Raw genomic sequence first — 22,292 nt, forward strand, 5'->3', positions numbered from 1 at the left:
TGACTGACGTTCCTGTAACAGGCCCGATATCTTAAACAAATGGGTGTGTAAACTTGAACTATATACCTGCTGCCTTTCTCTGCTACAGAGACATTCCTAACCACACACGTCAATAGTCAATAGAGTGTCACATGCCAGGAACAGGGCAAATATATATACACAACACGTAATGCACCTTAACAGTTCTCAACCTATCAACATAAGAGAGGCCCGGATCATGAAGAAACACATCCAGTTAAAGCAGTGAAATCACAGAGAATTTTCACCAAATCTGCTTCCTCACCCGAGGCAATAGATATCATATCGGCATCAATTGTAATAAGAGTGACAGCTACCAAGTTAGATTGATAGAGACTAAGTTTAGCCTGCTCGAGCACATTCGCTGGTCAACACCCAGCTCCACCTCAGGGTCTGGCTGCCACTGGTTAAACACCTTTAAATCTCCAAGTACAACTGTTAGAAAACAAAAGGTAGGTGTCAGCGCCTGGTGGGACCCATCAGGGGTAAAACATATGGTTCAGGTTCAAGCTATGACCTGCCTCCTGTTTAATGTAAGCGAGAGTTAAGTAATGAATCTAACTTCACAGAAACCTACAGTGGGTGCAATTTAACATTTTACCCATCGATGTCCAACTCCATGACACAAAGATACTTGTTTTGTTTTTTTTGTGAATGCGTTTTACTCTGTGGGACATTTTCTAACAAAAATATATTGTGAAAAAAAACCTCACGGCCGAAATAAATTTATCTCAACACACTCAGAGAGAGATAGCTAGACTGCTCAAAGTAAGCCGAGATTAACATGTTCTCAAAAACACATTCTTCACACTAAAATTCTTCGCCAGAGCCTCTCAAGCTTTAATCTCACTCACCGGTAGTCCATCCTCAGGAATATCGCCTTCCCCAAACGGCCGACAACCTGTAAGGAAGAACCCAGAGGGGGAAAGGATTAGAGGCATGAAGTCATCACGTTATACACTCAAACTAAAGCAGACAATGTTAAGAGTCAAATAAGCAACTAAAAGGCTTGACACAAAGTACTAACGGCACACAATCTATGTATCAGTATCGTCTATGGCATACATCTTGATGAAAGCCTCCTCACACTGACATGTAGCATTTTAGAGCCTTAGACGGCTAAATGTCATTCACAAATACAAAGAGCTTCACCACTAGGGGGCAAAACCTCCTGGAACACCAGTGAAATTGTTTGCCACACTCATCCACCTCCTTGTACTGTTTGTTTCAAGGAATATGTGTATCTGTATTTATATCGTATGTATCAAAACCCTTCCACTCTCCATTGGATGACTTACACTACAAAGCGTGCTTGAGTCAACAGATTTACGTCGCGGATTCTTGCCAGAATAGGACAAGAATTCTGCTTTTCTTTGACTGCCGCCTAATGGGGAAATGAAAGCTGCTTTGTGTCAGTGGGGCACACAGAAGTTAATGAAATATGCATGTCCAGAATAATGCAACCCCGACCTCTGATAAAACGGCATGTGCCATTTCCGCGTCCAAAACACACCTTGTCTGCTGATGCCGGAGTCAGAGCTTATGTTTCAGGTATCAGGCCGACCGTGTTACAGCTTTTCATTACCACAGGGAATGAAACTGTGGACGGTGTAACCCGAGGAAAGACACTAATGTTACTGATATTTTTACACAAAACGCTGTTTTGTTCGACCCTTTTCTACTAATAAAGAAGGGTGACATATTTGTTTACATTGAGAGCACCATTGTTTGATAGATAATATGTTAATACAGTTGTCTAATACTGCAGTAAAATTGTCCTTAATGAAAGAAAACTGTCCAGAAGTACTAATTTAATTTTTTTTTTATGGATTTTAAGTGATGTTTTTAACCACTGTTCTTGATCTTATTTTCATATGTTCAACAATAATGCCCAGCTCTTCTTTATGTGTAACTTAGGAGTTGCTGTCATTTGTTTCAATTCTGCATCCATTAACTTTAAGTTGCCTTATTATTAAGGCAACTTAAAGTTAAAGGTTTTCTGATGTATGTTCTCTACTTTGCCGTGCATGGTTGGAGATGTATTAAATTATGTTAAACAACTAAAGTGACAAAGAAAAATTTCAATAAAAACACGATATGCTAAATCAAAACATGTGACTTGTTAGCCACATGTCTGGCTCCAAATCTGTTTAGATATGTGGTGCAAGTTTAACAGCACTGTTAAATGAAGTTTAAAGTGAAATAGACACCATTTAAGCATGATTAGTCCTGTAAAGGCAATTGGATTAGGTCAGTATGATGTCTGTTATACCTATGATTAGGATAAAATAATAATAAAGTACTATTTACTGTAATTATCACTTTGTAGGAACTAATAAACACTCAACACTAGTGCATGTCTAAAGAAAGCAAACCGTAGCACTTTTCATGATAAAAGAAGACACTGTTGTAGAAACTTAACTGAGAAGAAGTGGTCGAGGCTACGGTCTTGGCATTGTTACAATAAACAGGGATTAAACCATTTCCACTGGGATGAAGAGGGAAACTGTTTGTACCTGGGGCATCAAGAGGTTCTTTTTTTTTTAAAACTTAGGTTCACTTAATTAGGAATCACTGGAGCCTCATTTGAAGCTCTGAGTCAGGGAGGGGAACACAGTACATACAGAGGCCAGAAGGATTCACTTGGGGGGCTTGTGTTAGACCCCAGTCTGTCCATCGGTCTCTGAATGTCTTTATGCATTTCTCCACTTGAGGGGAAAAAAAAAAAAAAAAAAAAAAAAAAAAAAAAGAGGCTTCCTGCAGCACGACTCTGGCAGTGCTGGGCCGCCAAGCTGCCTGAGCCATGTGCCGGGCGTTGCCATGGCAACAGAGGACTGCAAGACTGATACACACACGTGAGCACACACACAGCAGTCCAGCAGCAGAACGATGCAACAGGAATACAGAAGAACCTGCCTGCCTGAGCTGAAGAGAGGCATTACACAACAGCAGAATACAGAAGATGCCAGAAGAGAAAGGGGGAGGGAAGAAAAGAAAAAAAGAAAGAAAGAAAGAAAGAAAGAAAGAAAGAAAGAGAGAGAGAGAGAGAGAGAGAAAACTGGGTTTCAAAACGTGTTTTTTTTTGTTTTTCAAAACTCACCATCACTTGCTGTAGCTGGAATTCACAGGAAAGAGTTGGAACATTTACTAGCAAACAGACACTGTCCAGCCTCTGGGTGAGGCGAAGGGTAATGTGTTCAATCACACAGCGACCAGCTATCAGAGATGTTCAACTTTCTTCCCGGAGCACACAGGATGTTATTTTATGAGTGAACGAGGGCTTCAACTATTGTTTTCATTCAGATTATTTTCTCAATTATTTGGGCTGTACAATTAGTGACATATTGCTGGAGAGGCTGAGAGGCCAGAATTAATCAAATCTGGGCTTTTTTTATCTCAAACAATTATTAATTGAGTTTCAAAATAATTTTCTGACCTCCGATACGAAATTGCCTCTCCTCTCATTATTATAGCGTTGTGTTTATAGCAAGCCATGACTCTTTAGAGTGCCCTACAGCCCTACAGTTGTTGCCCATGCTCACCTCCTACCTAGACTCTGTGTGGACTTGTGCCCAGGAAGTACAAAATCTCATATAAATGCTTGTGGGCAAGAGGTGACTGATGCCTAGTGGTGATAAGCCTTTTACGATATGTTCTGCTGCACCTCCTTTCTGCTCCCCAGGGTTCCCAGGTCTAGAGAGTAACGGAGATTATACAGCCGGCCTCTTGCGTAACATGGGGCCTGTGTGGCAGATTGCTGAGCTGGCGATTCTCCTGCTAATTGGGCGACTTTGCAACCTCTGGCACTGTACTGAAGAAATATTGCTTATCAGGACCCAAAGGCGCTAACTAAACTCAAACTCACTAAACTCAGCTCCACCCAAGTGCACTGTCTAGTTTAGGTTATTGTATAAATGCCACACTGAACACAGACAAACCATACCTCTTTCACACTAGACTAGTCAGTCCTCACACTTGAGCAACACAAAAGCCCAACCAGGTCAAGTTTCTTCTGACTGAAGGTCCGCCCCTATTTTAGGTTGCCACCCATTATCCTGCCCCCTTTCTGTCTTACCAACGCTCCCTCCCTCCGTCCCATATAACCCCTCCTACGTGTTGCTGTGCCAGTCTCAACAGGAAGTGGAGAGTTTATCTGGGCAGCTGGCACAAGATAATGCAGGAGGGGTCATGCTTGGGTGAGTGAGCAGGTAGCAGTGGGGTGGGGGGAGTCATCAATGCTAATCAACACCGTGCATCTTGCCTAGAACAGATGCTAGGTCAGCCATTACAAGCCAGTGGCAAACAGGCAGGAATACAGGACGCATACCATGTTCATACACATATGCCGGTATCGTTTTACACGTACGGGATGGCTGCCAACACATGCAGTATAGTGCAACCTCTGAGGGCGAATTCCAAACTTGAGCTCCACCGTGCTCTCTCACACACACACGCACGCACGCACACACGCACGCACACCTTGGTTGATGTCCTCAATGGCCCGACGTACGCCCCGGTCAAAGGCACGGGCGTCAGCAGGGCTCTGGAAAGTCAGTCCGAACTTCTTGTCGTTGATCCTCCAGTGGTGGAAGATGGGGTTGACTTTGTTGTATACTAGGCCTTTCTGCAGGACACACTCCAGCACCACCTGTCAACACACACACAGAGTTTGGAGAGTGAAACAATGCATATTAGCACTTAATGGCTAGCATTTATATCTGGTTAAGCTCAATTAGAATGGCAGCTACATCATTTAAAAGATTTAATGATGAAATTTACAGGGATAAACACGTGTAAATCCTTCATCTTACTCCTCACCTCAAGTTGTTTTAATATGCCACATTCTATCATTCTACAGCAACATGAGTAAAGGAATAGAGAGAGCGAGAGAGAATAGAGGCCTGAAATCTTGAACTACACATAACTCCAGAGTTTCTAAAATAGAAAATGAAGAAGAAGAAAAATCACCCTAAACCCAATAATTTCACATACTTCTTTGGATAATTTGTAAAACACATTCTAAATGGTGGGGTTTTCATTACAGATGATGATAAAGTTGGAGAGCAGTGGTGGTGGCGCATGAGGATTGGGGGGGGGGGGGGGGGGGGGGGTATGTTTTGGAGCCAGGCAGCCCAAGTGTTTCCAAAGCCTATTATTAATCAGGGCTACTGGGCCGCCTCCCGGCCTTCCTCTAGGCAGATTAAATGAAATGAGAAACGGCCATTACAGTCTTTGAGGTTTTTTAACCGACGTGCACGAGAGGTGGCTTAATGGGGTGTGAATGTGTGAGCGTGCGCATTAGGTGATCTGCGTGAGCGCAGGAGCTGGTGTGATGAAAAGCTCAATGACTCAATAAGTGCTACACGGTGCATCTTTGCAGAGCGAGCGCCTCGTCAGAGAGTAACGACAACAAACCGATACTGGTCTTGTGAAAGCAGATGGCACCGTTCCCCATCAATCTGGACAACAGTCAACATGTACGCTTTTCAAGAGGTTGATACGCGGCAGCTGTATGAGAGGTCGGCGATATGCGTGTCAGAGAGGGTGCACACAGGTCTACATTTCACTCCGAATGTCTGAGCGACAGACGCGTTTCATACTCGTTGATCCGGTCGCAAGTGTACCGCAACATTTATTTTCTGCGCGTGGAAGACGGGTCTCACAATATCTGTCCTCGTGCCACTGTTGCATATTATGCGTACATGCCAACCCCAAGAAAAGCGGGGGGGGCAAAGGTTAAGCCCGTTTGTTTATCCAGAGCCGGTGGATGAGCGGAGGAAAGAAGAGAGGGATGGATGTGGAGGAGGATTGGGGGGGGGGGGGCTCAGGGGCTGATTGTGGAGGAGAGACTGAATGGAGCCGTAGCAGGTAAGGTGAGCGCAGAGCGAGGCCGACCGAGGAGGAAGTATCACGGTTGCATGGAAGGACGATACTTAACACCGCATTCCACACTGTGCTCGGGAGAAAAGAGGGGAGGAGGAGCCAGCCGGACAGAGACAGAACAGGGGCCGGAGACGTTAGAGAGGAGGAGAGGGACAGAAACGGAGGTGAGACGTACAGAGAGCAGCGAAGAGATAGCGTGAGAGCGGAAATTGGGGAGGGGGGGAGCGAGAGACTACGTTTACATGCAGACAAGAAACCAAGCGGGAGAAATCAGGCTACAATCTATGAACACTCTGCCATCAGAATTGTAATTATCAGTTTCAGGACATCTCAATGACAATGCTCGACATAAAAAGGATATATTATAATCTTAATGGTCTTGGATTAAAATATAGTCTGCCTGAGAGTTATGGCTAATAAAGCATCTTTTGCTGGCAAAGATCAAAGTCAAACAATCACATGACAATGTTAACAGGAGAAAACACCAACCAGGGGAGGAAGCGAGGTGAGAGCTTAACCAGAGATTTGTCATAACGCGAGAGTCAGAATGGTAAGTAATCGGCAACCAATTAGATGTGTAGTTTTTAAGAGAGTCAGAGAATCCGAGAGAAGGGGAGAGAGAGAGAGGGGGGGAGAGAGAGATAGAGAGGGGGCCAGAAGGAGAGTGATTGGTAGCTATATGGAGAGCCAGCTGAGTCATCACCAGCACACTCTGTGCCGCATCACTGCGCTTATAGACAGATCCCCTCAACCTCTTCCATCTCCCGTCTCTCTGGCTCCACCTCTGCTTCCTGCTCTTTGACTACACACATCTCCTTCCCCGATTCCTCTCATATCTCATGCAGCCCCAGTCACTTTTATTTCCACCAGCCAGAATCATGCCTTTGTGATTTAAAAAATAACTGCATGCTCAGATCTGTTATTTCCTCCATCTAGCTGAGGTTCCGATCAAGGGGTGTGACATGTCATTGAGCTTTCCTATTCTGTCCATTTCTGGCTGAATTAAAAAAAAAACAATGAAATTATATCACAAACAGGAAACAGCATTTTCTTCCCCGTGTTTTAGACATAACAAATCAAGTCAAACAACATGACAAACATTCAGAGGCTCTTCCCTCTGGTTTTCCTGTTTTCAACATCGCCCATACAACAAAATGATGGTCTTTCATTTACCTCTGAAATCATAACACTGTTTTAGACAATACTGTGGTAACAAGTGCCGATATTGGCCTGCGTTGTTTTGTTTTTTTCTGACAATGACTAACATATTCTTATGTGGTTTTCTCTGTCGCTGTTGTTTTCATGGACTCATCGCTCTGCCTCTCTTCTTCTGATGCCCTCAGACTGTCGGTAGCGCTGCGGTTGACGCCAACACCGCGGCACTGGGTGGCATCCCGACAGACCTACATATGGCTGGGTGTTTGTTGTGGTGGCTGTGGGTAGACTCTGGCGGTGATAGGGGTGTTTATACCACATCCCAGAACAGTTGCCGGGGTCTCTGAGCCATGTCTATACCCTTGTCTGAACAACAGCATTCCCGTCACACCCTTTCCTGTGCCACACACACACACACACACACACACACACACACACACACACACACACACACACACACACACACACACACACACACACACACACACCCTTGTATAGCAACGCACAAAACACAAATACGAAGTAAACGCAAAACACATACAAATGAGTTCAGTCAAAGAAGATAAAACGGTGATTTAGACACCCTGCTGTAGCAAAGCCTCCAATGTCAGCTTGTCAGGAGCCACCAGACTCGGAGCATCACGGTGGCCTCATCGGTATCCTGACATCTCTCACAGACAGATTTACACTCTCATTACCACAGACCAGGATTATCCCAGAGAATCTACTGGATCTGTTTTAGATCTACAACACAGACTGAGTCTGTACAACGTCTGTACAACGTGATCTTTTTGATGTTTCATTGTTTTTTGTGAGGAAACAGAATGACCATGCACTCTGCAGGTTACATGTTTGTATGTGTACATGCTGAATGTGGTGCCAAAGCTATGTGTAAAAACTCAAACTAGTTAACATGTTAGTAAGTAGACGTTAGTAATGAGTGAGCTCCACTGCTTACGTGAATATTGTTGGGTTATTTAAACGTTGGTCGGAATTATTTTTTCTGCATTTTTTGGAATAGGAAATGAAAAAAGTTGTTATTGCAGCCATACTACAAAAAAACAGCTTTTTTAATTAAATCATCTTCATACAAACATCTTGAAATGGCTTTATTTTTAACTGTTTATAAAGCATAGTCAGTGTGTCATGTTAAATAAAAAAAACTTTTTTCCTCACAGTTTACCTAGATCAACTATAAAGCTCCTATTTTCAGTGCTTTACACACGTAAACATTTAGATTTATTTTTTTACTATTTAAATAACCAGACGCGTATTTTCCTGGTTTAATTTACATGTATACAGTCTTTACATCACACATCAAGAAAAAGGGAAATGCTCATAAAAAGGTATGCAAATAGATAACCGGAGTGACTGTGAACTTCCAGCCCCTATTCCATCATTTAGGTCTATTCCAAGCTCTTTGTGTGTTTCCCACATCCCTCATCCCACATTCTCTTCTCCTGAGTAATCTGCCCTTCTCCCTGATGATATCATCATGCATCACAGCATCACGCAGTTCGCTCCTATTTTCAGATACCTGGGCCATGGAGGAAAGCCAAACAACCACTTCCTGTGTGTGTGAGGGTGTGTGTGTGAGTGAGACAGAGGGAGGAAAATCAGGGAAAGGGGGGCTCAGGGTGATCTCATCGGAGTGAATGCACCATCTCTGGTTTGTGCACCTGAATGTGCGTAAAGAGAGAGGGAATGACTCAATGAGCGAGCATGTAAACACATCAATGAGCCACATGGATGGTATTAATATGAATTCATGAGAAGCAGCAAAAAGAATACATTTCCTCATTACGAGTCAGAGGTTCTCTTACCAATTTGTCTTTGAGCCTTTCGCCCTTGATGTGAAATTCCACAGTGGTGGGACTGGGGCTGGGACTGGGACTGGAGCTACAGGGGCTGAGGTTGCTGCTGCTTCCTCCGCTGCCTCCACTGTGGGTGCTGCCACTGTCCTCCGCCCGGCTGACCTTATAGACGGTGACACAGCTAAGGCCTCCGCCCCCCAGGGGAAGCCACCCACCGCTGGAGTCATCCCGAGTCATGACCACTGCTCTCACACGCGCATAACTGTCACTGTGGAGGAGGAAAGGAAGTCGAGGAAGACGGGGAGGATGGAAGGAATAAGAAGAGGATGAAACAAAAAAGTGTTTAGTGAACATTATCAGTAGTAATGAGCATTTCAAATTTTTCAGGGTCTTGTCCTTGAAGGTCTGTTCTGGTGCCCTTTTATATCACTTGGATAACAAAAACCAATAAACTAAATCAATAGTAGACACGAAATATCAAACACATGAAATATCAGCCCACATCATTCAGTTGAAATGCAGCACAAACAAGTCTTAGTGCAGTACACGTAGCCTACATTAAACGGTTGGTGAATGTGTAGTGAGGAACACAGTTGAAGTGCGGAGATGGGTCTAAAATGTCTACATCACAATTGTCCAACAGTTTGAGGGTTTAGAGAGTTCACCACATGCCACATCAGACGGCAGCTACTTTGATACAAAGCAAATAAAACTACGAAGGAATCTTGGCGGCATCAGAAGCGGTGATTAGCAGCAAGCTAGCCTAAATTCCGCAACAAAACTAAAAATAGAACGTGAAAGAGCAAAGTCAAGGATTCAACTTTGGGTTCATTGTATATTTTTGGTTTCGGTGCATGATATAACAGACTACTGGCTAAGATTTGTAAAGTCTGAAGCTGTCAGTGTATGTTTAACCCTGGCCGGAGGGTGACTGACCATATGGCCAAGTTCAGGCTGTCTGCTGCTGATTTCCAACCTTTCCCCTAAAGCAGGTGCTTTCAAAGTAGACGACACATGACAGGGGCTGCAGCTAACATCAACGTCTTTCTATATATATATATATCCCCGATGATACTGCTGTCTCACTCATCTTTCTCATGTCACCTACAAGGGCTTTGAATCACAGCGCAATAAACAGTTATCTATAATTAACATTATCTACGGAACTGATTTTCAAAAAACAGAAAATAAGATTTTTCACAAAGTTTATTCACTGTATTTACATGCATCATCATTCAAATGTCAAACGGCCATAAGGTTACCACAATATCACAACTGAATGTATCACTATATTGGTCCCAGCATATCAGTAGATTGTATCACGCCGTACTTTAATAAGGACTATTAATTATATAGTCATCATTCTACATCTATATGTCCCTCCTGACCCCACCTCCACGGCCTCTCTGTCCCTTCACTTACAGTCAGATGTTCCCCTGATTAGATAACACAGACTACATTGGGCCACCGGAAATAACAAAGGTCGGGGGGGGGGGGGGGGGGGGGGGCAGCGTTTTGCAGAAACTCCTGGTAACATATTAAAGACGGGGGGGGGGGGGGGATCTGAGAGCTAATTAAAGACAGGGGAAAGATCTGAAAGCCAACGGAAACGGTTGAGGAGAGGGAAGAATGTGACTGTCGGATGTCTTCCTGTGACACATTGCTCTCTGGCCGACGTCCGAGTTGACCAGTGAAGGCGACGTCACAGAGACTGCAACATTTTCTAAAGAATTTCCTCTCCGATAGTGGCCAAAAATGAAGCTAATTAAGGGAGAGAACTGTCACTAACTGTCATCATCATTAAGTAGTGGTTCCTGCTCTGGAAGAAGAGCGGCTGCGTCCCCCCCCCCTTTCCTGTCTGAATCTGGGCCTGCTACATAATGCTAACCTTTGCCCTCCTGCCTTCCACACCCTTGGCAAACCTCAGCGTCCAGGTTATCGGTTAGTAATTAATCCAAAAGCCAGTGAGCATTAAATCTGAAGCTATTTCTTTCTTCATGCGAAAAGCTTTGATATCCTGCTACCTGGTAATGGCTGACCAAAGTTCCTTTAAAAGGATTGATGAGCACGATAAATACAAGTAACTCAAAAATAAACCAACAGCCAAAACAGAACATCCATACACTTCGTTCTGGCCAATTCAGGTCTATTCAGACACACAGACACAAACACTGGACTAAAGACAAATGTGCTTCAGCAATTATATCGATAGATATGAAAAGCCTGCATTCATTTCTAACAATATAATGAACATCAATGCCTCATATCCCACTATCCCCTCTCCCCAGCAACTAGCTTAAACCCATTCAACAGTGCCTTTAAAGACGCTATAATCAATATTCTGAGAATAATAATGTATCACATGACATGTGAAGAAAGGTCACCAGTAAACATTTGGCAACTGAAGAGCCAGGAGTGGGTAGAGACCAAAACTAGAGCTAAAAGATAGTGTATGTTGGACTTCCATTAATTAGAAACAAGACACGACTCCAAATGAACAGCTACATCTAAATAAGTTTGCCGACGTCTTAAAAAAATAAGTCATTTCATGTAAATTAAAGTTTACTCAAAGCTTCTTGTTTTCAATTGATCTATTAATGAATGACAATCTATCAAATATGATGACAACTTGTTAATCCCCAACTGCTGAAAAATCTATGCCCCTAGTCTAACATTCCTAGTAAATTTTCTTAAATGGCAAAAAAAGGAAATATTTGGAATATGGGTCGAGGAGCATGAAATTTGATTGGTTAGCAACCAAATCTGAGCTGGTATTCTAGCTGTGAGCACATTGGTTTATTTAAAAAAAAAAAAAAAAAAAAGCTAGGAGGTGGTGAGGAGAAATCTGCAAGTAATGATTGTTTTCGAAAAGTTTTCCATACTTCTGCTACGAGTACTACTGCTTTAAATACAAGCAATGTGATTTGGCAAGCATCTGTTTTAAGAGAAAGACAAGTTTATAAAATAATTGATCTCGCTTATTGCAAGCAGCTGACTTTACATCATGTTATACCTCACATTTTTTTAAATATTCTTTATTTCTGCGATTAATCGTTCTTGTTTTTGACTTTCCCACAAATCCATGTATCCAAACAATCCTTGGTTCAAGATCAGTACTGAACAATACTACGTTTCGTAGAGCTGTGCACACCATTGCTTGTTCAAAGTTGATGCCTTGCCAGTCTGTCTACATAAGCTTCGTCAGTCACAGTGTAAACCAAAGTGGACAACACCGCAAGTCCTTTACTTGTTATTTCAATCTTCATAACACCAAGGACATTTCCAAATATTGCATGGTGATGGTGATTTTTCTGCCACTCAATGAGTGAACTGGAAAAATAAGCATTTTTTTAGAAAAAAAAGCAACTATTCTGCCAATTAAACATGAGCAAATATCGGAAAGTGGGGCTGGACAATAACAAGATTCAGAATTTATCGAATTACCAACATTATGAATCTCTTATCAACCTAAAAGTACTCATATCACAATTGTCTGTTTCCTCTCTCACGTGCTGCCCTCAAGCTTAAGCAGTAACTGATCGTGGGAGGCTGACAGAAAAGAAAAAACACAACCACCACTAACTTCCCCCTTGCACAAACTCCCAGCAACACCCTTTCTGGTTGCACCTCATAACAGTGCCACAGAAGCAGTGCTTAACCTTACACGACAACTCCTGCCACAGCAGAAAAAAGAAATGCATTTTTGAGCAGTATAACAGGCAGTAAAAGAGGGAAATACTGCTGCTGTTACACCACCCCTCTATGGCCTCCAATAAAAGGATGCGGGTGATGGGTGCAGGAGGGGCTGTCAGTCATGCAGGGGTCCCTGGGGTGAACAGAAGGCAGGCGGTGGTGTCGCTCAGCCATGACCAGGGCACAATGACCAGGGCCTGACCCTTCAGACCTACCATCACACACATGCCAGCCACCATGACACTCACAGGGAGGGGGGCCGGGCCCAGAGAGGAAGTTGGACAGTGTCTATGCGCAATTTTTAATTGAACTTAAAAAACACCCACGTCAACCTCATTCTAGGAATACGAGATATACCTCAAACTAATTCTCCCTGTGGTGAAAACGGTCAATCATTAAAACGAGATCTCTACAGTAGCCTTCTGAAACCTGCAGGCCAACAACTCAACCCGACCAACAACCAACAACTGTACTAGATCAATTTAACTAAACCTTTAAAGCAGCTCCTCTTTTTCTCTCATTTAAAAATATTTCCTTTCTTATGGTAAAAGCAGTAATTGGTCCAAAAAGATATTTGAGTGCAACCTGCTATCTCTCTCACACACACACACACACACACACACACACACACACACACACACACACACACACACACACACACACACACACACACACACACACACACAGTTCAGAGTGGGATGGTGGAGACAAAGGCTGGCCTCCACGCCCCTTGCTGGGAGCACACAGTCAACTGGACACACAATTGAGAGCGGAAGCAGATCAGCTGGCCTGGGCCTGCGAGCAAAGGGGGGGGGGGGGGTGGAGAGACAGGAGCCCCCATTCCAAATTATTCCAAGTTATTCTGCTGGATGACTGACTTCATTTCCGACCAAAAGCAGGAGAGAAAAACAAGGGTAGGGGTGAGAGTGTAACGGAGGACGGTTGGGAGAGGAGGAGGAGGAGGTGGCTGTGGATGGGAACAGGGTGGAGACCAAGGCGACAGTCTGCAGCTCCAACCCGCATTTGAATTTGGCCTTTTCTACTCACAAATAGTATGTGCATAGGCAACTACACAACATGATGTACGTACAAATATATGCAGTAAGTTATAATTAGCATAACTTATAATTAAATGTATCTTACGACTTCAAACCTCATTTGAAGTGAGAGCAAAAAAAGCAAACACACCATGAGAAGAGAAGAAGAAGAAGAAAAGGCGTGATGGGAGAGCACGTGCAGACCAGGCCGGCCTGGGCCTCGAGGCCCAGGCCGGCCTGGTCTGAGCAGCCGGCCTCGAGGCCCAGGCCGGCCGCTCAACTGTGTGGTGGAGAAGGGGGATCATGGGACAACTATTTCCTAAGTTGACAAAGTGGCCGTTTGTCTGCTGCTCCGGCCCATGGATCACTGGGCTCCAGTATGCCATCATGCTTTGCTCCTGTCTCAGCCGTGGGCTTCCCACCCTCAGAGGGGAGGGGAGGGCAGGGGGTATCAGGAAGGAGGGGGGTATTGAAAGAAAGATAGGAGGGGGAGAAGAAGGGAAGGAGGAGAAGGAAGAGGAGGAGTGCAGGAGGAGAGGAGAGAGAGAAAGGATGTGGCCTGAGCCCTGGGTGCTCGCCAAGTCACCCTCCCTTTCCTCCGCTCCGTCCCCCCCCCCCCTTCCAACTAACCCCTCCCCGACCGCCTCTCTCTACACAATGGCCGCTTCTCTGCTGAAATTTCACGTTATTGGATCCCGGGCCTGGAGTTTTGTCCTCCCACAATGTCCAGGCAGCGGAGCATGCTGCAGGGGAGACACACTCTGCAAGCTAAAAGCTGTAAAACCATTCCTCCTTTCATTAGCATCAGAAAAGGGGAAAATAGCCCCCCCGCCTCTTTTTTTCCATCGCCCCTTTTCCTCCCCATCTCTCCCCTGTATCAAAACCGGAGGAAGAATGTCAAGCTCGGTCAAGCTCCACTAGACCACTTTGGTTCGTAGGACTTTTGAGAGAGGGGGGGGGGGGGGGATCATTAAAATATCATTGGGAAAATAAACACAAGCTACTTATCCCAATCCGATTCCAAAGATTATCCTCCAAAAGGAAAGCAATCACGAGGAAAGTAGAGGGGGGAATGGAAGATGGCTTGAGAAGCTATTCTGGGTGTGATTCATTATCTATTACTTCAATATGTCGCTATCTTCAACAGCTGTTGTCTTTAGAGAAACTATGCAACTTTTAAGAATCCCTGACAGCTTGTGCCCTAAATAAAACACAAGAAGTCTTGATGTAGTGGAAATCAACTTGCCCAAAGATCTAGTCCAAGGGTATCAGTGTAATATTGCAGAAACATTTTAAAATGTTTAAAGCAGTCAAGAATTCATCAAAAATGTAATCAACCACAAACAAGTGAGTAACAAATGGCAACAAAATGGCAACTTGGAACTGAAGTTGTGAGAGGATAAAGCGGTGCGGTTTCCATTTGCTGTGATCACGCCTCATTGAAGAAATAAATAACACGCAATCTGGGACTCGACCATCGATTCCAGCAGTGCATCTAATCTGAACGGCGCAAACTAGCTGGCCAATTAGCCACGGTTCAAATCCCCTAAATAACCAGTGGCAAACTCAAGGGCTCAAAACAAAACAGCAACACGACCCGACACGGACGCAGTGCAAATTATGACACAAGGCCGGAACAAGACACTTTTGAAGGGGCTGTCGGTTAGCCATTAATAAAAACCAGAGCTAATAATGGGACAATGACGACAGAAACACCAACAGGCAGCACAGCATCACAGGCCTGCTACATTAGCTGCAATGAAAACCAATACGCCGGCTATAGAAAGAGAAGTGAAAGAGAAATTTGCCCTATCTCCTCTCAACACCTCGGGCTGCTGGTGAGTCATCTCCCTCACAAGAACATTCAGCTAAGCTACCAACTGACTCAGGCAAAAAAAAAAACAGAACAAGCCTACTCTGCTGCTGCACACAGAGATTCTACACTTCACATTTACCACCATCCTTTTCACAGAAACACCAGCTAATATGATGGAAAAGGAACAGATCATAGTCACTTCTGGTAGCATCCGTCACAGACGGCAGTTAGTGGGTCAAATTAGCCTGTAGCCCAAACCAAAGATAGACTTTAGAAAGCAAATGAATGTCAAAAGTGCTCAGTCAGACAGCGTTTCAAACATTGATTTTCTAACCAACCCCTCTATTACTGGATTGGGCCTGCAACCCCAACAACAATGTTCTAGGTGCCGCCGCACCGTGGCACTATAAATCACAAGACTCCCATGTGTGTATCAAATGCCAAAAAAACTATTCGCAAACATCAATCAAAGCCACATATTGAGATGATCTTAATTTGAACCGCAAGCATTTGGAAAATTAAAACCTTGCGCTTGCCATTACCAAAAAAAAGAGGAACCACAAATTTCGACTGCTGCGTCTCTGGTCCTCTTTGATGTAAGAGTAGTCCCAAGGGACCCGAGAGTCTACTCGTCATCGTTACTCCGAAACTGAGGGGGGAAGCGAGGGAACAAGGTCGCCGTCTAGCTGTGGGAGAAACCAGGAATCCATCTCAGGCGCAACTTGGGAAGGATAAACCACAAAACCTTGATGATGGCCCGTGGATTTAAAGAGAAGCTGCTCTGACAATTTGTAAACCGCCCTCTTGTTGGGAATAACATGACATTATTTATCAGAACAGAAACCAACATATTAGTCCATCTTGAAAATCAATTAGATTCACGTTCAATCAGCTTTCCACTTAAGATTGGGAGGAATCAAGAAACACTCTCACAACGCAATAACAGTCCGTTCCAAATTCTAAATATAGCCACTAGACAGGACAACATCTGATCAAAAGTTGCTGAGCAGATCAAAAAAAGATATGTTCTAACAGGCTGCCAATTTGAAAACTTAAAATCTCAAAGTCTCAATAATACTTGAAACCATAAAAAGCTATGATTGCTTAAATTCCCTCATGTAGGACCCAGGCCTATCTCTCCCAGAAAACACATGCCAACTGCTCCCAGAGAAACACACACACACACACACACACACACACACACACACACACACACACACACACCTTCCTGTTTTCAAAGTGTTTTGAAACTCAATCAAAGACACAAGGTTTAGGATTTACATCTGTGCCCTTTTATGTCTGTGGCCTCGCAGGAAAGAACCATCTCAGCCCAGCTGCAGCAAAGCGCTCACAACAAGGCCCGGGCTTCATGCTCCCACATGCAGCGCAACTGAAAACAATATCCACAATTCAGACGCTTAGTGCCAAAAGCACTTCTTGGAGGTATTAAGATATGGTCGGTGAACATCAGAGGCCCCGCTTGACAAAAGACATAAAGAAAAGCCCTGCTATCAGGATGTTGAGGAGACACAACAGATTTTGTTTTAGTGCTGGCCAATAAGCATAGCATACATCCACACCAGGCCTTTGTCTTAAAATTAAGACATCTTGTTTGAAATGCGCTCTAAATACACTGCGGACATTCACGCCAGTTTGCGCTCGCTCCTAAAATACTTGAAGAGGAAATGAAAATTATAAGAGGGAAGTGGCTTGGGTTTAAAATACACAGAATCCGGGCCTAAATCTGGCCATGGGAATGGAACAGTCCACATCTATACAAGGCCTGTTCAGTTTGTTGGCTTGTCTCGGTTACAGACAGTCCAAGCCCTCTGGTTATACAGAGGATCATTGTCGACAATCGCACAAACAATATGACGAGCTTCTAGTGGAACAAGCAGGCACTGGGGCGTAAATGTTCTATATACAGAAGGACTTTTAGGATTGTTCAACTTTTCACCTTACGTAAAGCAGGTAAAACTGAGAGGGGTTTCATGTAAACACTTTCATTTCTACAATACGCATATCTTAAACGTACGTCTAATAAAATGCCAGAACATGCCTATTAACCAGTAAAGTAAAATGCCGTTACAAGTGCCCTTATGTGTCAAATAGCACATCTCAATAGTCTCTGTTAACCACCACAGTCACAAGCAACACTTCCCCAAAAGAATACAGAAGCAAAACCAAAGATGTGTTCAGCTCAGCACACTCTATCAAAGGTTAGATATGTCTTTAGTTAAGACTAGGCCAGCTGGTAAAGCTACGTGTTCACGGAGGTCATATCCAACAACTGGCAATAACCCCAAATAATACCATCTATAAAAAATAAAAAAAAGGCCCAGGAAATTATTTTGTTTAACATAAGGGTCACAGGATATAGGCAATTACCCTGGCCATAAAGCACTAGGCCCCAACAGCTGAGGTGGCCGTCTGCCTTTGTCGTTTCAGGACATGATGGGGGTTGTTTTGGAAGGAATGTGTTTTGGGGAAAGCTCTGCAACAGGAATGGGAGTGCAAAACAGCCCTCAGGTGATAAGATCACGACACCCACATTGGCAGATAAAACGCTGAGCTGTCAAATCAATCACACAGATAGGAAGGAGGACACAGAGAGAGGAATCACCTGACTGGCAACAGACAATACCACCGACCTGCATGAGTCTAAAACAACGAGGCCAGTGTACCCTAAGACACATTCAGTGGAATATAGAGGCAACCGATGGATGAGGTGATGATGTTTGAGTCATTTTAGCAAAAGCATTCCATAGGAACTAAAATCATCCCTCTTTTTGATTTCCTTATGGCACTGACGAGGACAGAGGAGCCACAATGTGTCTGTAACTGTAACCTGTTTCATGTTTTGTGAAGAAAACTCTAGTTTAGAAACCAGAAACGTGTAAAAACAAGCTATTCCCATGTATATGATGGCTGTATTTAGAGTATCTACGTTCCACAGATAAAAGGTACCAGCACAGAGCACCTCAACAGACCACTGCCTCGGTTGAGATAAATATTTAAGATAAGCGTGACATTCAGCAGAGAGACTGTTTGCACACACTTTGATGAATCTCCCACTCCTCCCAGCGTGATCATTGTCCTTGTTCTAAAAAAAAAAAAAAATCATCAACATCACACCAACACACTCACACAACCCAGCGCAGACGCAAAACCGAAATCTGACGGGGCTTTGTGTGCCTTCTTGTCATTTCAGCCTTGTGAACACAGCTGTACCAAGGCCAAGTAACATGTTCTCAGCAAAGGGTGTGCTGTGTGTGTACACCGGCTCGGCTCACTGCCCACCATTCACACAAACCACTTCAGGACTATATCTCGCCGCACATTTTGTGGACATCTTCAAATAAAAACGCACTGCAAGGATTTTCCCCTTTTCTACGTTGGTACAGTGAAGCAGAAGCAATAAAATATTACCAGGATTTATATCTGTATATTCAAGATAAGGCAGATTTCTTTACTTCTTTTTTTTAGGATTTAGATGAGGATCTATTTTATCAATGGAAGACAGCACAATGTAACAAAAAGAACATGCAACTCTGAAAACATTTTAATAATATCTGATATAAAAAAAGAATTATAAACACAAAATATTAGATTTTTTTGTGAATAGGTGCGTCATTAGAAAAAAAGCATATTACAGACTCTCTTCAGCAAAAAATAAAACATCTCAGGCAGTGATCTGCACTCTGTTCACTTCGCTACTATGAATCATACAACAGCCAGAAAGAAAGGTGGTGGAATCATAGCAACAATGTTTGGATCACTTTGCCATCTTAGCTGCTGCCATCATGCAGTGTGGAACAAACTCAGCATGAACTGTCTCTTGCACACCACAGATGATATGCAGCCCGTGGCAGTATAGTTCCCAAAGTGGGGCCTGGGGGGGAGGGGCTATTGCAGGGGCTACTCACTGGGTTAATTCAGTGAGTCCCGGCTAATTCTGGAATGGATTCATTTCAATGTAATTTCTCTCACTTGAGGCTTAGCACGATGAGAAAATGTTCTCCCCTTCCCACTAGCATCAAACATGCTAGGTTATGACACATTTTAAGATAAAACATGAACAAACCCAAAATCAGCTCAGATGAACATAAAAACAATATGTAGTTAACTGATGGTGAGTGGGTCAATTGATATCTGTTTGATGGCTTGATGTGATGAAAAGGACCTCCATGACACATGTTACATAAAACCCAGAAGTGTAGTTCAAGGACAAAGCCTCCACGCATTTAATCAATCAATCTCATTTAGGCCACAGATAGATGGAATGGGGGTGGGGGGGGGCGGGCATGGGTGTGTTTCCAACAATGAACCACGGCACTGCAAATGGCTGAAAAACTGGGGGGGGCATATGACTTCCTCTGTGACAAACACGTTATCAAAGAAAATCCTCTGAGATCGTGACGAAAGCGCCGGTTAAATAAAACACGTGTGTACAAAATAATAAACTAATAGTCGAGTTTGTGTGTCGTACAGTACATGCAAGAAATGCGATCATTGTGTGGTCGTCGGTGCAATGCGAAACAGTGTACAGTGCTGTGAATGGGCAGGCAGGTACTTTATGAATGGAGGGGATCATGTGACCGCAGCACCTCCCGGAGCAGATATTTCTCACTGACTGTCAACAAGCGCACACAAGGGATCAGCCCATTAAAACAATACCGAAATGCGACTCGAAATGGGCGCGACGTGTACGAAAAACACCTCGCGCACGGATTACAGTTGACCCCCCCCCCCCCCCCCTACACACACACACACACACACACACACACACACACACACACACACACACACACACACACACACACACACACACACACACACACACACACACCTTCCTCGTGCGTTATTGAGGGATCTGTGTGCGAATGTGACGCCTTTTTAAACCGTTTTTTTTTTTTTTTTTTATGAATGGAGATTGTGATATGTAAATGAGTGTGATTGAGAAAAAAATGGCATCTTCAGCCTTTCAACGTTGACATTGCAGCAATCGACTCGATTTTTTTTTTTTTTAATCAAAGAAAAGGACTGGACTGAAATAAAAAAACATAAACTGCACGATTTTAATCTATGATTATGTTCCGAAATCATGGCGTACAATAGTCACATGCACATCTTTGTCAACGTAACGCTTTCTGAGCATAATATACTGGGCAGACAAATCATATTTAGACTGGATTATCGCTGTGTACACACATGTATATGTGTAACGTATACATACACATTATATATATATATATATATATATATATATATATATATATATATATATATATATATATATATATAGCTTTAACGAGGGGTCTTATAACTGCCAATCTATAAAGCAATGATACATAATCTGGGTATATGATTTTCCTGCTAAATAAATGATGTGCAGGCAGCCATTAATATATATATATATATATATATATATATATATATATATATATATATATATATATATATATATATATATATATATATACACACACATATACACACACATATACTTTGACCTGATATAAATCCTAACCTCATACAGGTTAAATATAAGACACAATATATTAAGAATTAGATTTTATTTAACTATGTGCCACTGTTTGTCAGACACTGTTCTTGTTAAACTCATATTGTAATCCATAGTGTGGCTTTTTTTTTGGTTAGCCTACGAAAGTATCCAAAGATAAAGATGATAAGTCTTCTTATTGTTGATATTAGTAAAGTGATGAAACACCAGCCTCGCTTGGTCACAAATGCCAGTGGGACTGGTTAGTGCACATAGCTCACCGAGCAAAGCGTGTGTTAATATCTTAGGATCTGCAAGCACTTATTGTTGCAGCATACATGTCAATGGAGAGTTATGCATAAACAGTACTCACTCGTTGTTTGGATTTGTTGAATCTTCACTCATTTTTTTCCTCACGGGGATCCAAATCCTAGCAATAGCATCGACGACGCAGCGACGGCGGGATAAAATACCACAAATATCACCATTTTTCCTTCACATGTAGAAATGCCCCCCTAGTCTGGATAGTAAGTAAACGGTGTACAATGGAAACCAAGTGGAGCTAGCTTCACGTTAGCTTCGCTGCCTGGAACTAACGTTAAATCGCGAGGAGGAATGACAACCATTGATTCATTTTATCCTCCCTGGAAGTAAAATCCGACCACAACAAATGGGCCATCGGCATCATCCTCCTCAACGAAACACGGGTCCCCGCTTTTGCAAAAAAAAAAAAAAAATAGATCCTCAGAGAATGTAGAGATTGTGGTAGACTGTAGCGTTTGGCAGGTTATTTATGGCTGGCTGTCGAGCATCCATTCGCCAACTTCAGGTCCAGGACAACACTTGAAAATGCGCCGTGGAGCGTTGCTCCGTCAACGTGTCCGAGTGATTTTGCAGTAAAGGCATCCAAAGCCAAGAAATGGTTCAGCTGTTTTCAATATTGGTTCTGGTGCGTAAAGTAAACACATCTAGACTTGAGATTTCCTTGAGAAGTTGGTGGACATCTGCTTTAATCGAACTCCATTTTCAACTCGGGGGGAATGAAACATCGGAAAACTGGGCGGATGAGTCGACCCTCGCTTGAGAAAATTAGATCCTTCCGCGACGTAGTAAAAACATAAAACTCTTGCGATAAAATACGCTCAACCAGCGCACGATTTATTATATTTTCGTGAAACAGTAACGTGTGCGGTGTTGTACCGGGTGCCGTTTTAGCCGTACGCAGTGAATTAGAAGAGTGTTTCTTTCCAAAGTTGACCTAAAGTAGTCCCCGCACTTCCCAAAAGAAGTTTCCCTTAAATCACGCATTGATACAAGAGGGAAGCGTCTGTGTGATAGCACGCAAAGTAGAAAATAATCTGGAGGAAGGATTT

The 22,292-nt window shown here is 43.3% G+C and overlaps 1 protein-coding gene across 1 annotated transcript in view; it reads right to left on the reverse strand.

Annotated features, from left to right (window-relative positions):
- Positions 1-22,051, reverse strand: part of spred1 (sprouty related EVH1 domain containing 1) — a 31,907-nt gene extending 9,856 nt beyond the window's left edge. The window contains exons 1-4 of the mRNA XM_068717847.1: positions 21,293-22,051; positions 8,880-9,138; positions 4,498-4,666; positions 873-919 (exon numbers count right to left, since the gene is read on the reverse strand). Of these exons, the coding sequence (XP_068573948.1) occupies positions 873-919; positions 4,498-4,666; positions 8,880-9,138; positions 21,293-21,324 (507 nt within the window). The 5' untranslated portion in view covers positions 21,325-22,051. The remainder of the gene's footprint in view (positions 1-872; positions 920-4,497; positions 4,667-8,879; positions 9,139-21,292) is intronic.
- Positions 22,052-22,292: the final 241 nt, after the last annotated feature.

This window comes from Cebidichthys violaceus, unplaced genomic scaffold (genome assembly GCF_023349555.1).
Source record: "Cebidichthys violaceus isolate CVI_PGR_0920_01 unplaced genomic scaffold, fCebVio1.0.p SCAF_22, whole genome shotgun sequence".
NCBI lineage: Eukaryota > Metazoa > Chordata > Actinopteri > Perciformes > Stichaeidae > Cebidichthys > Cebidichthys violaceus.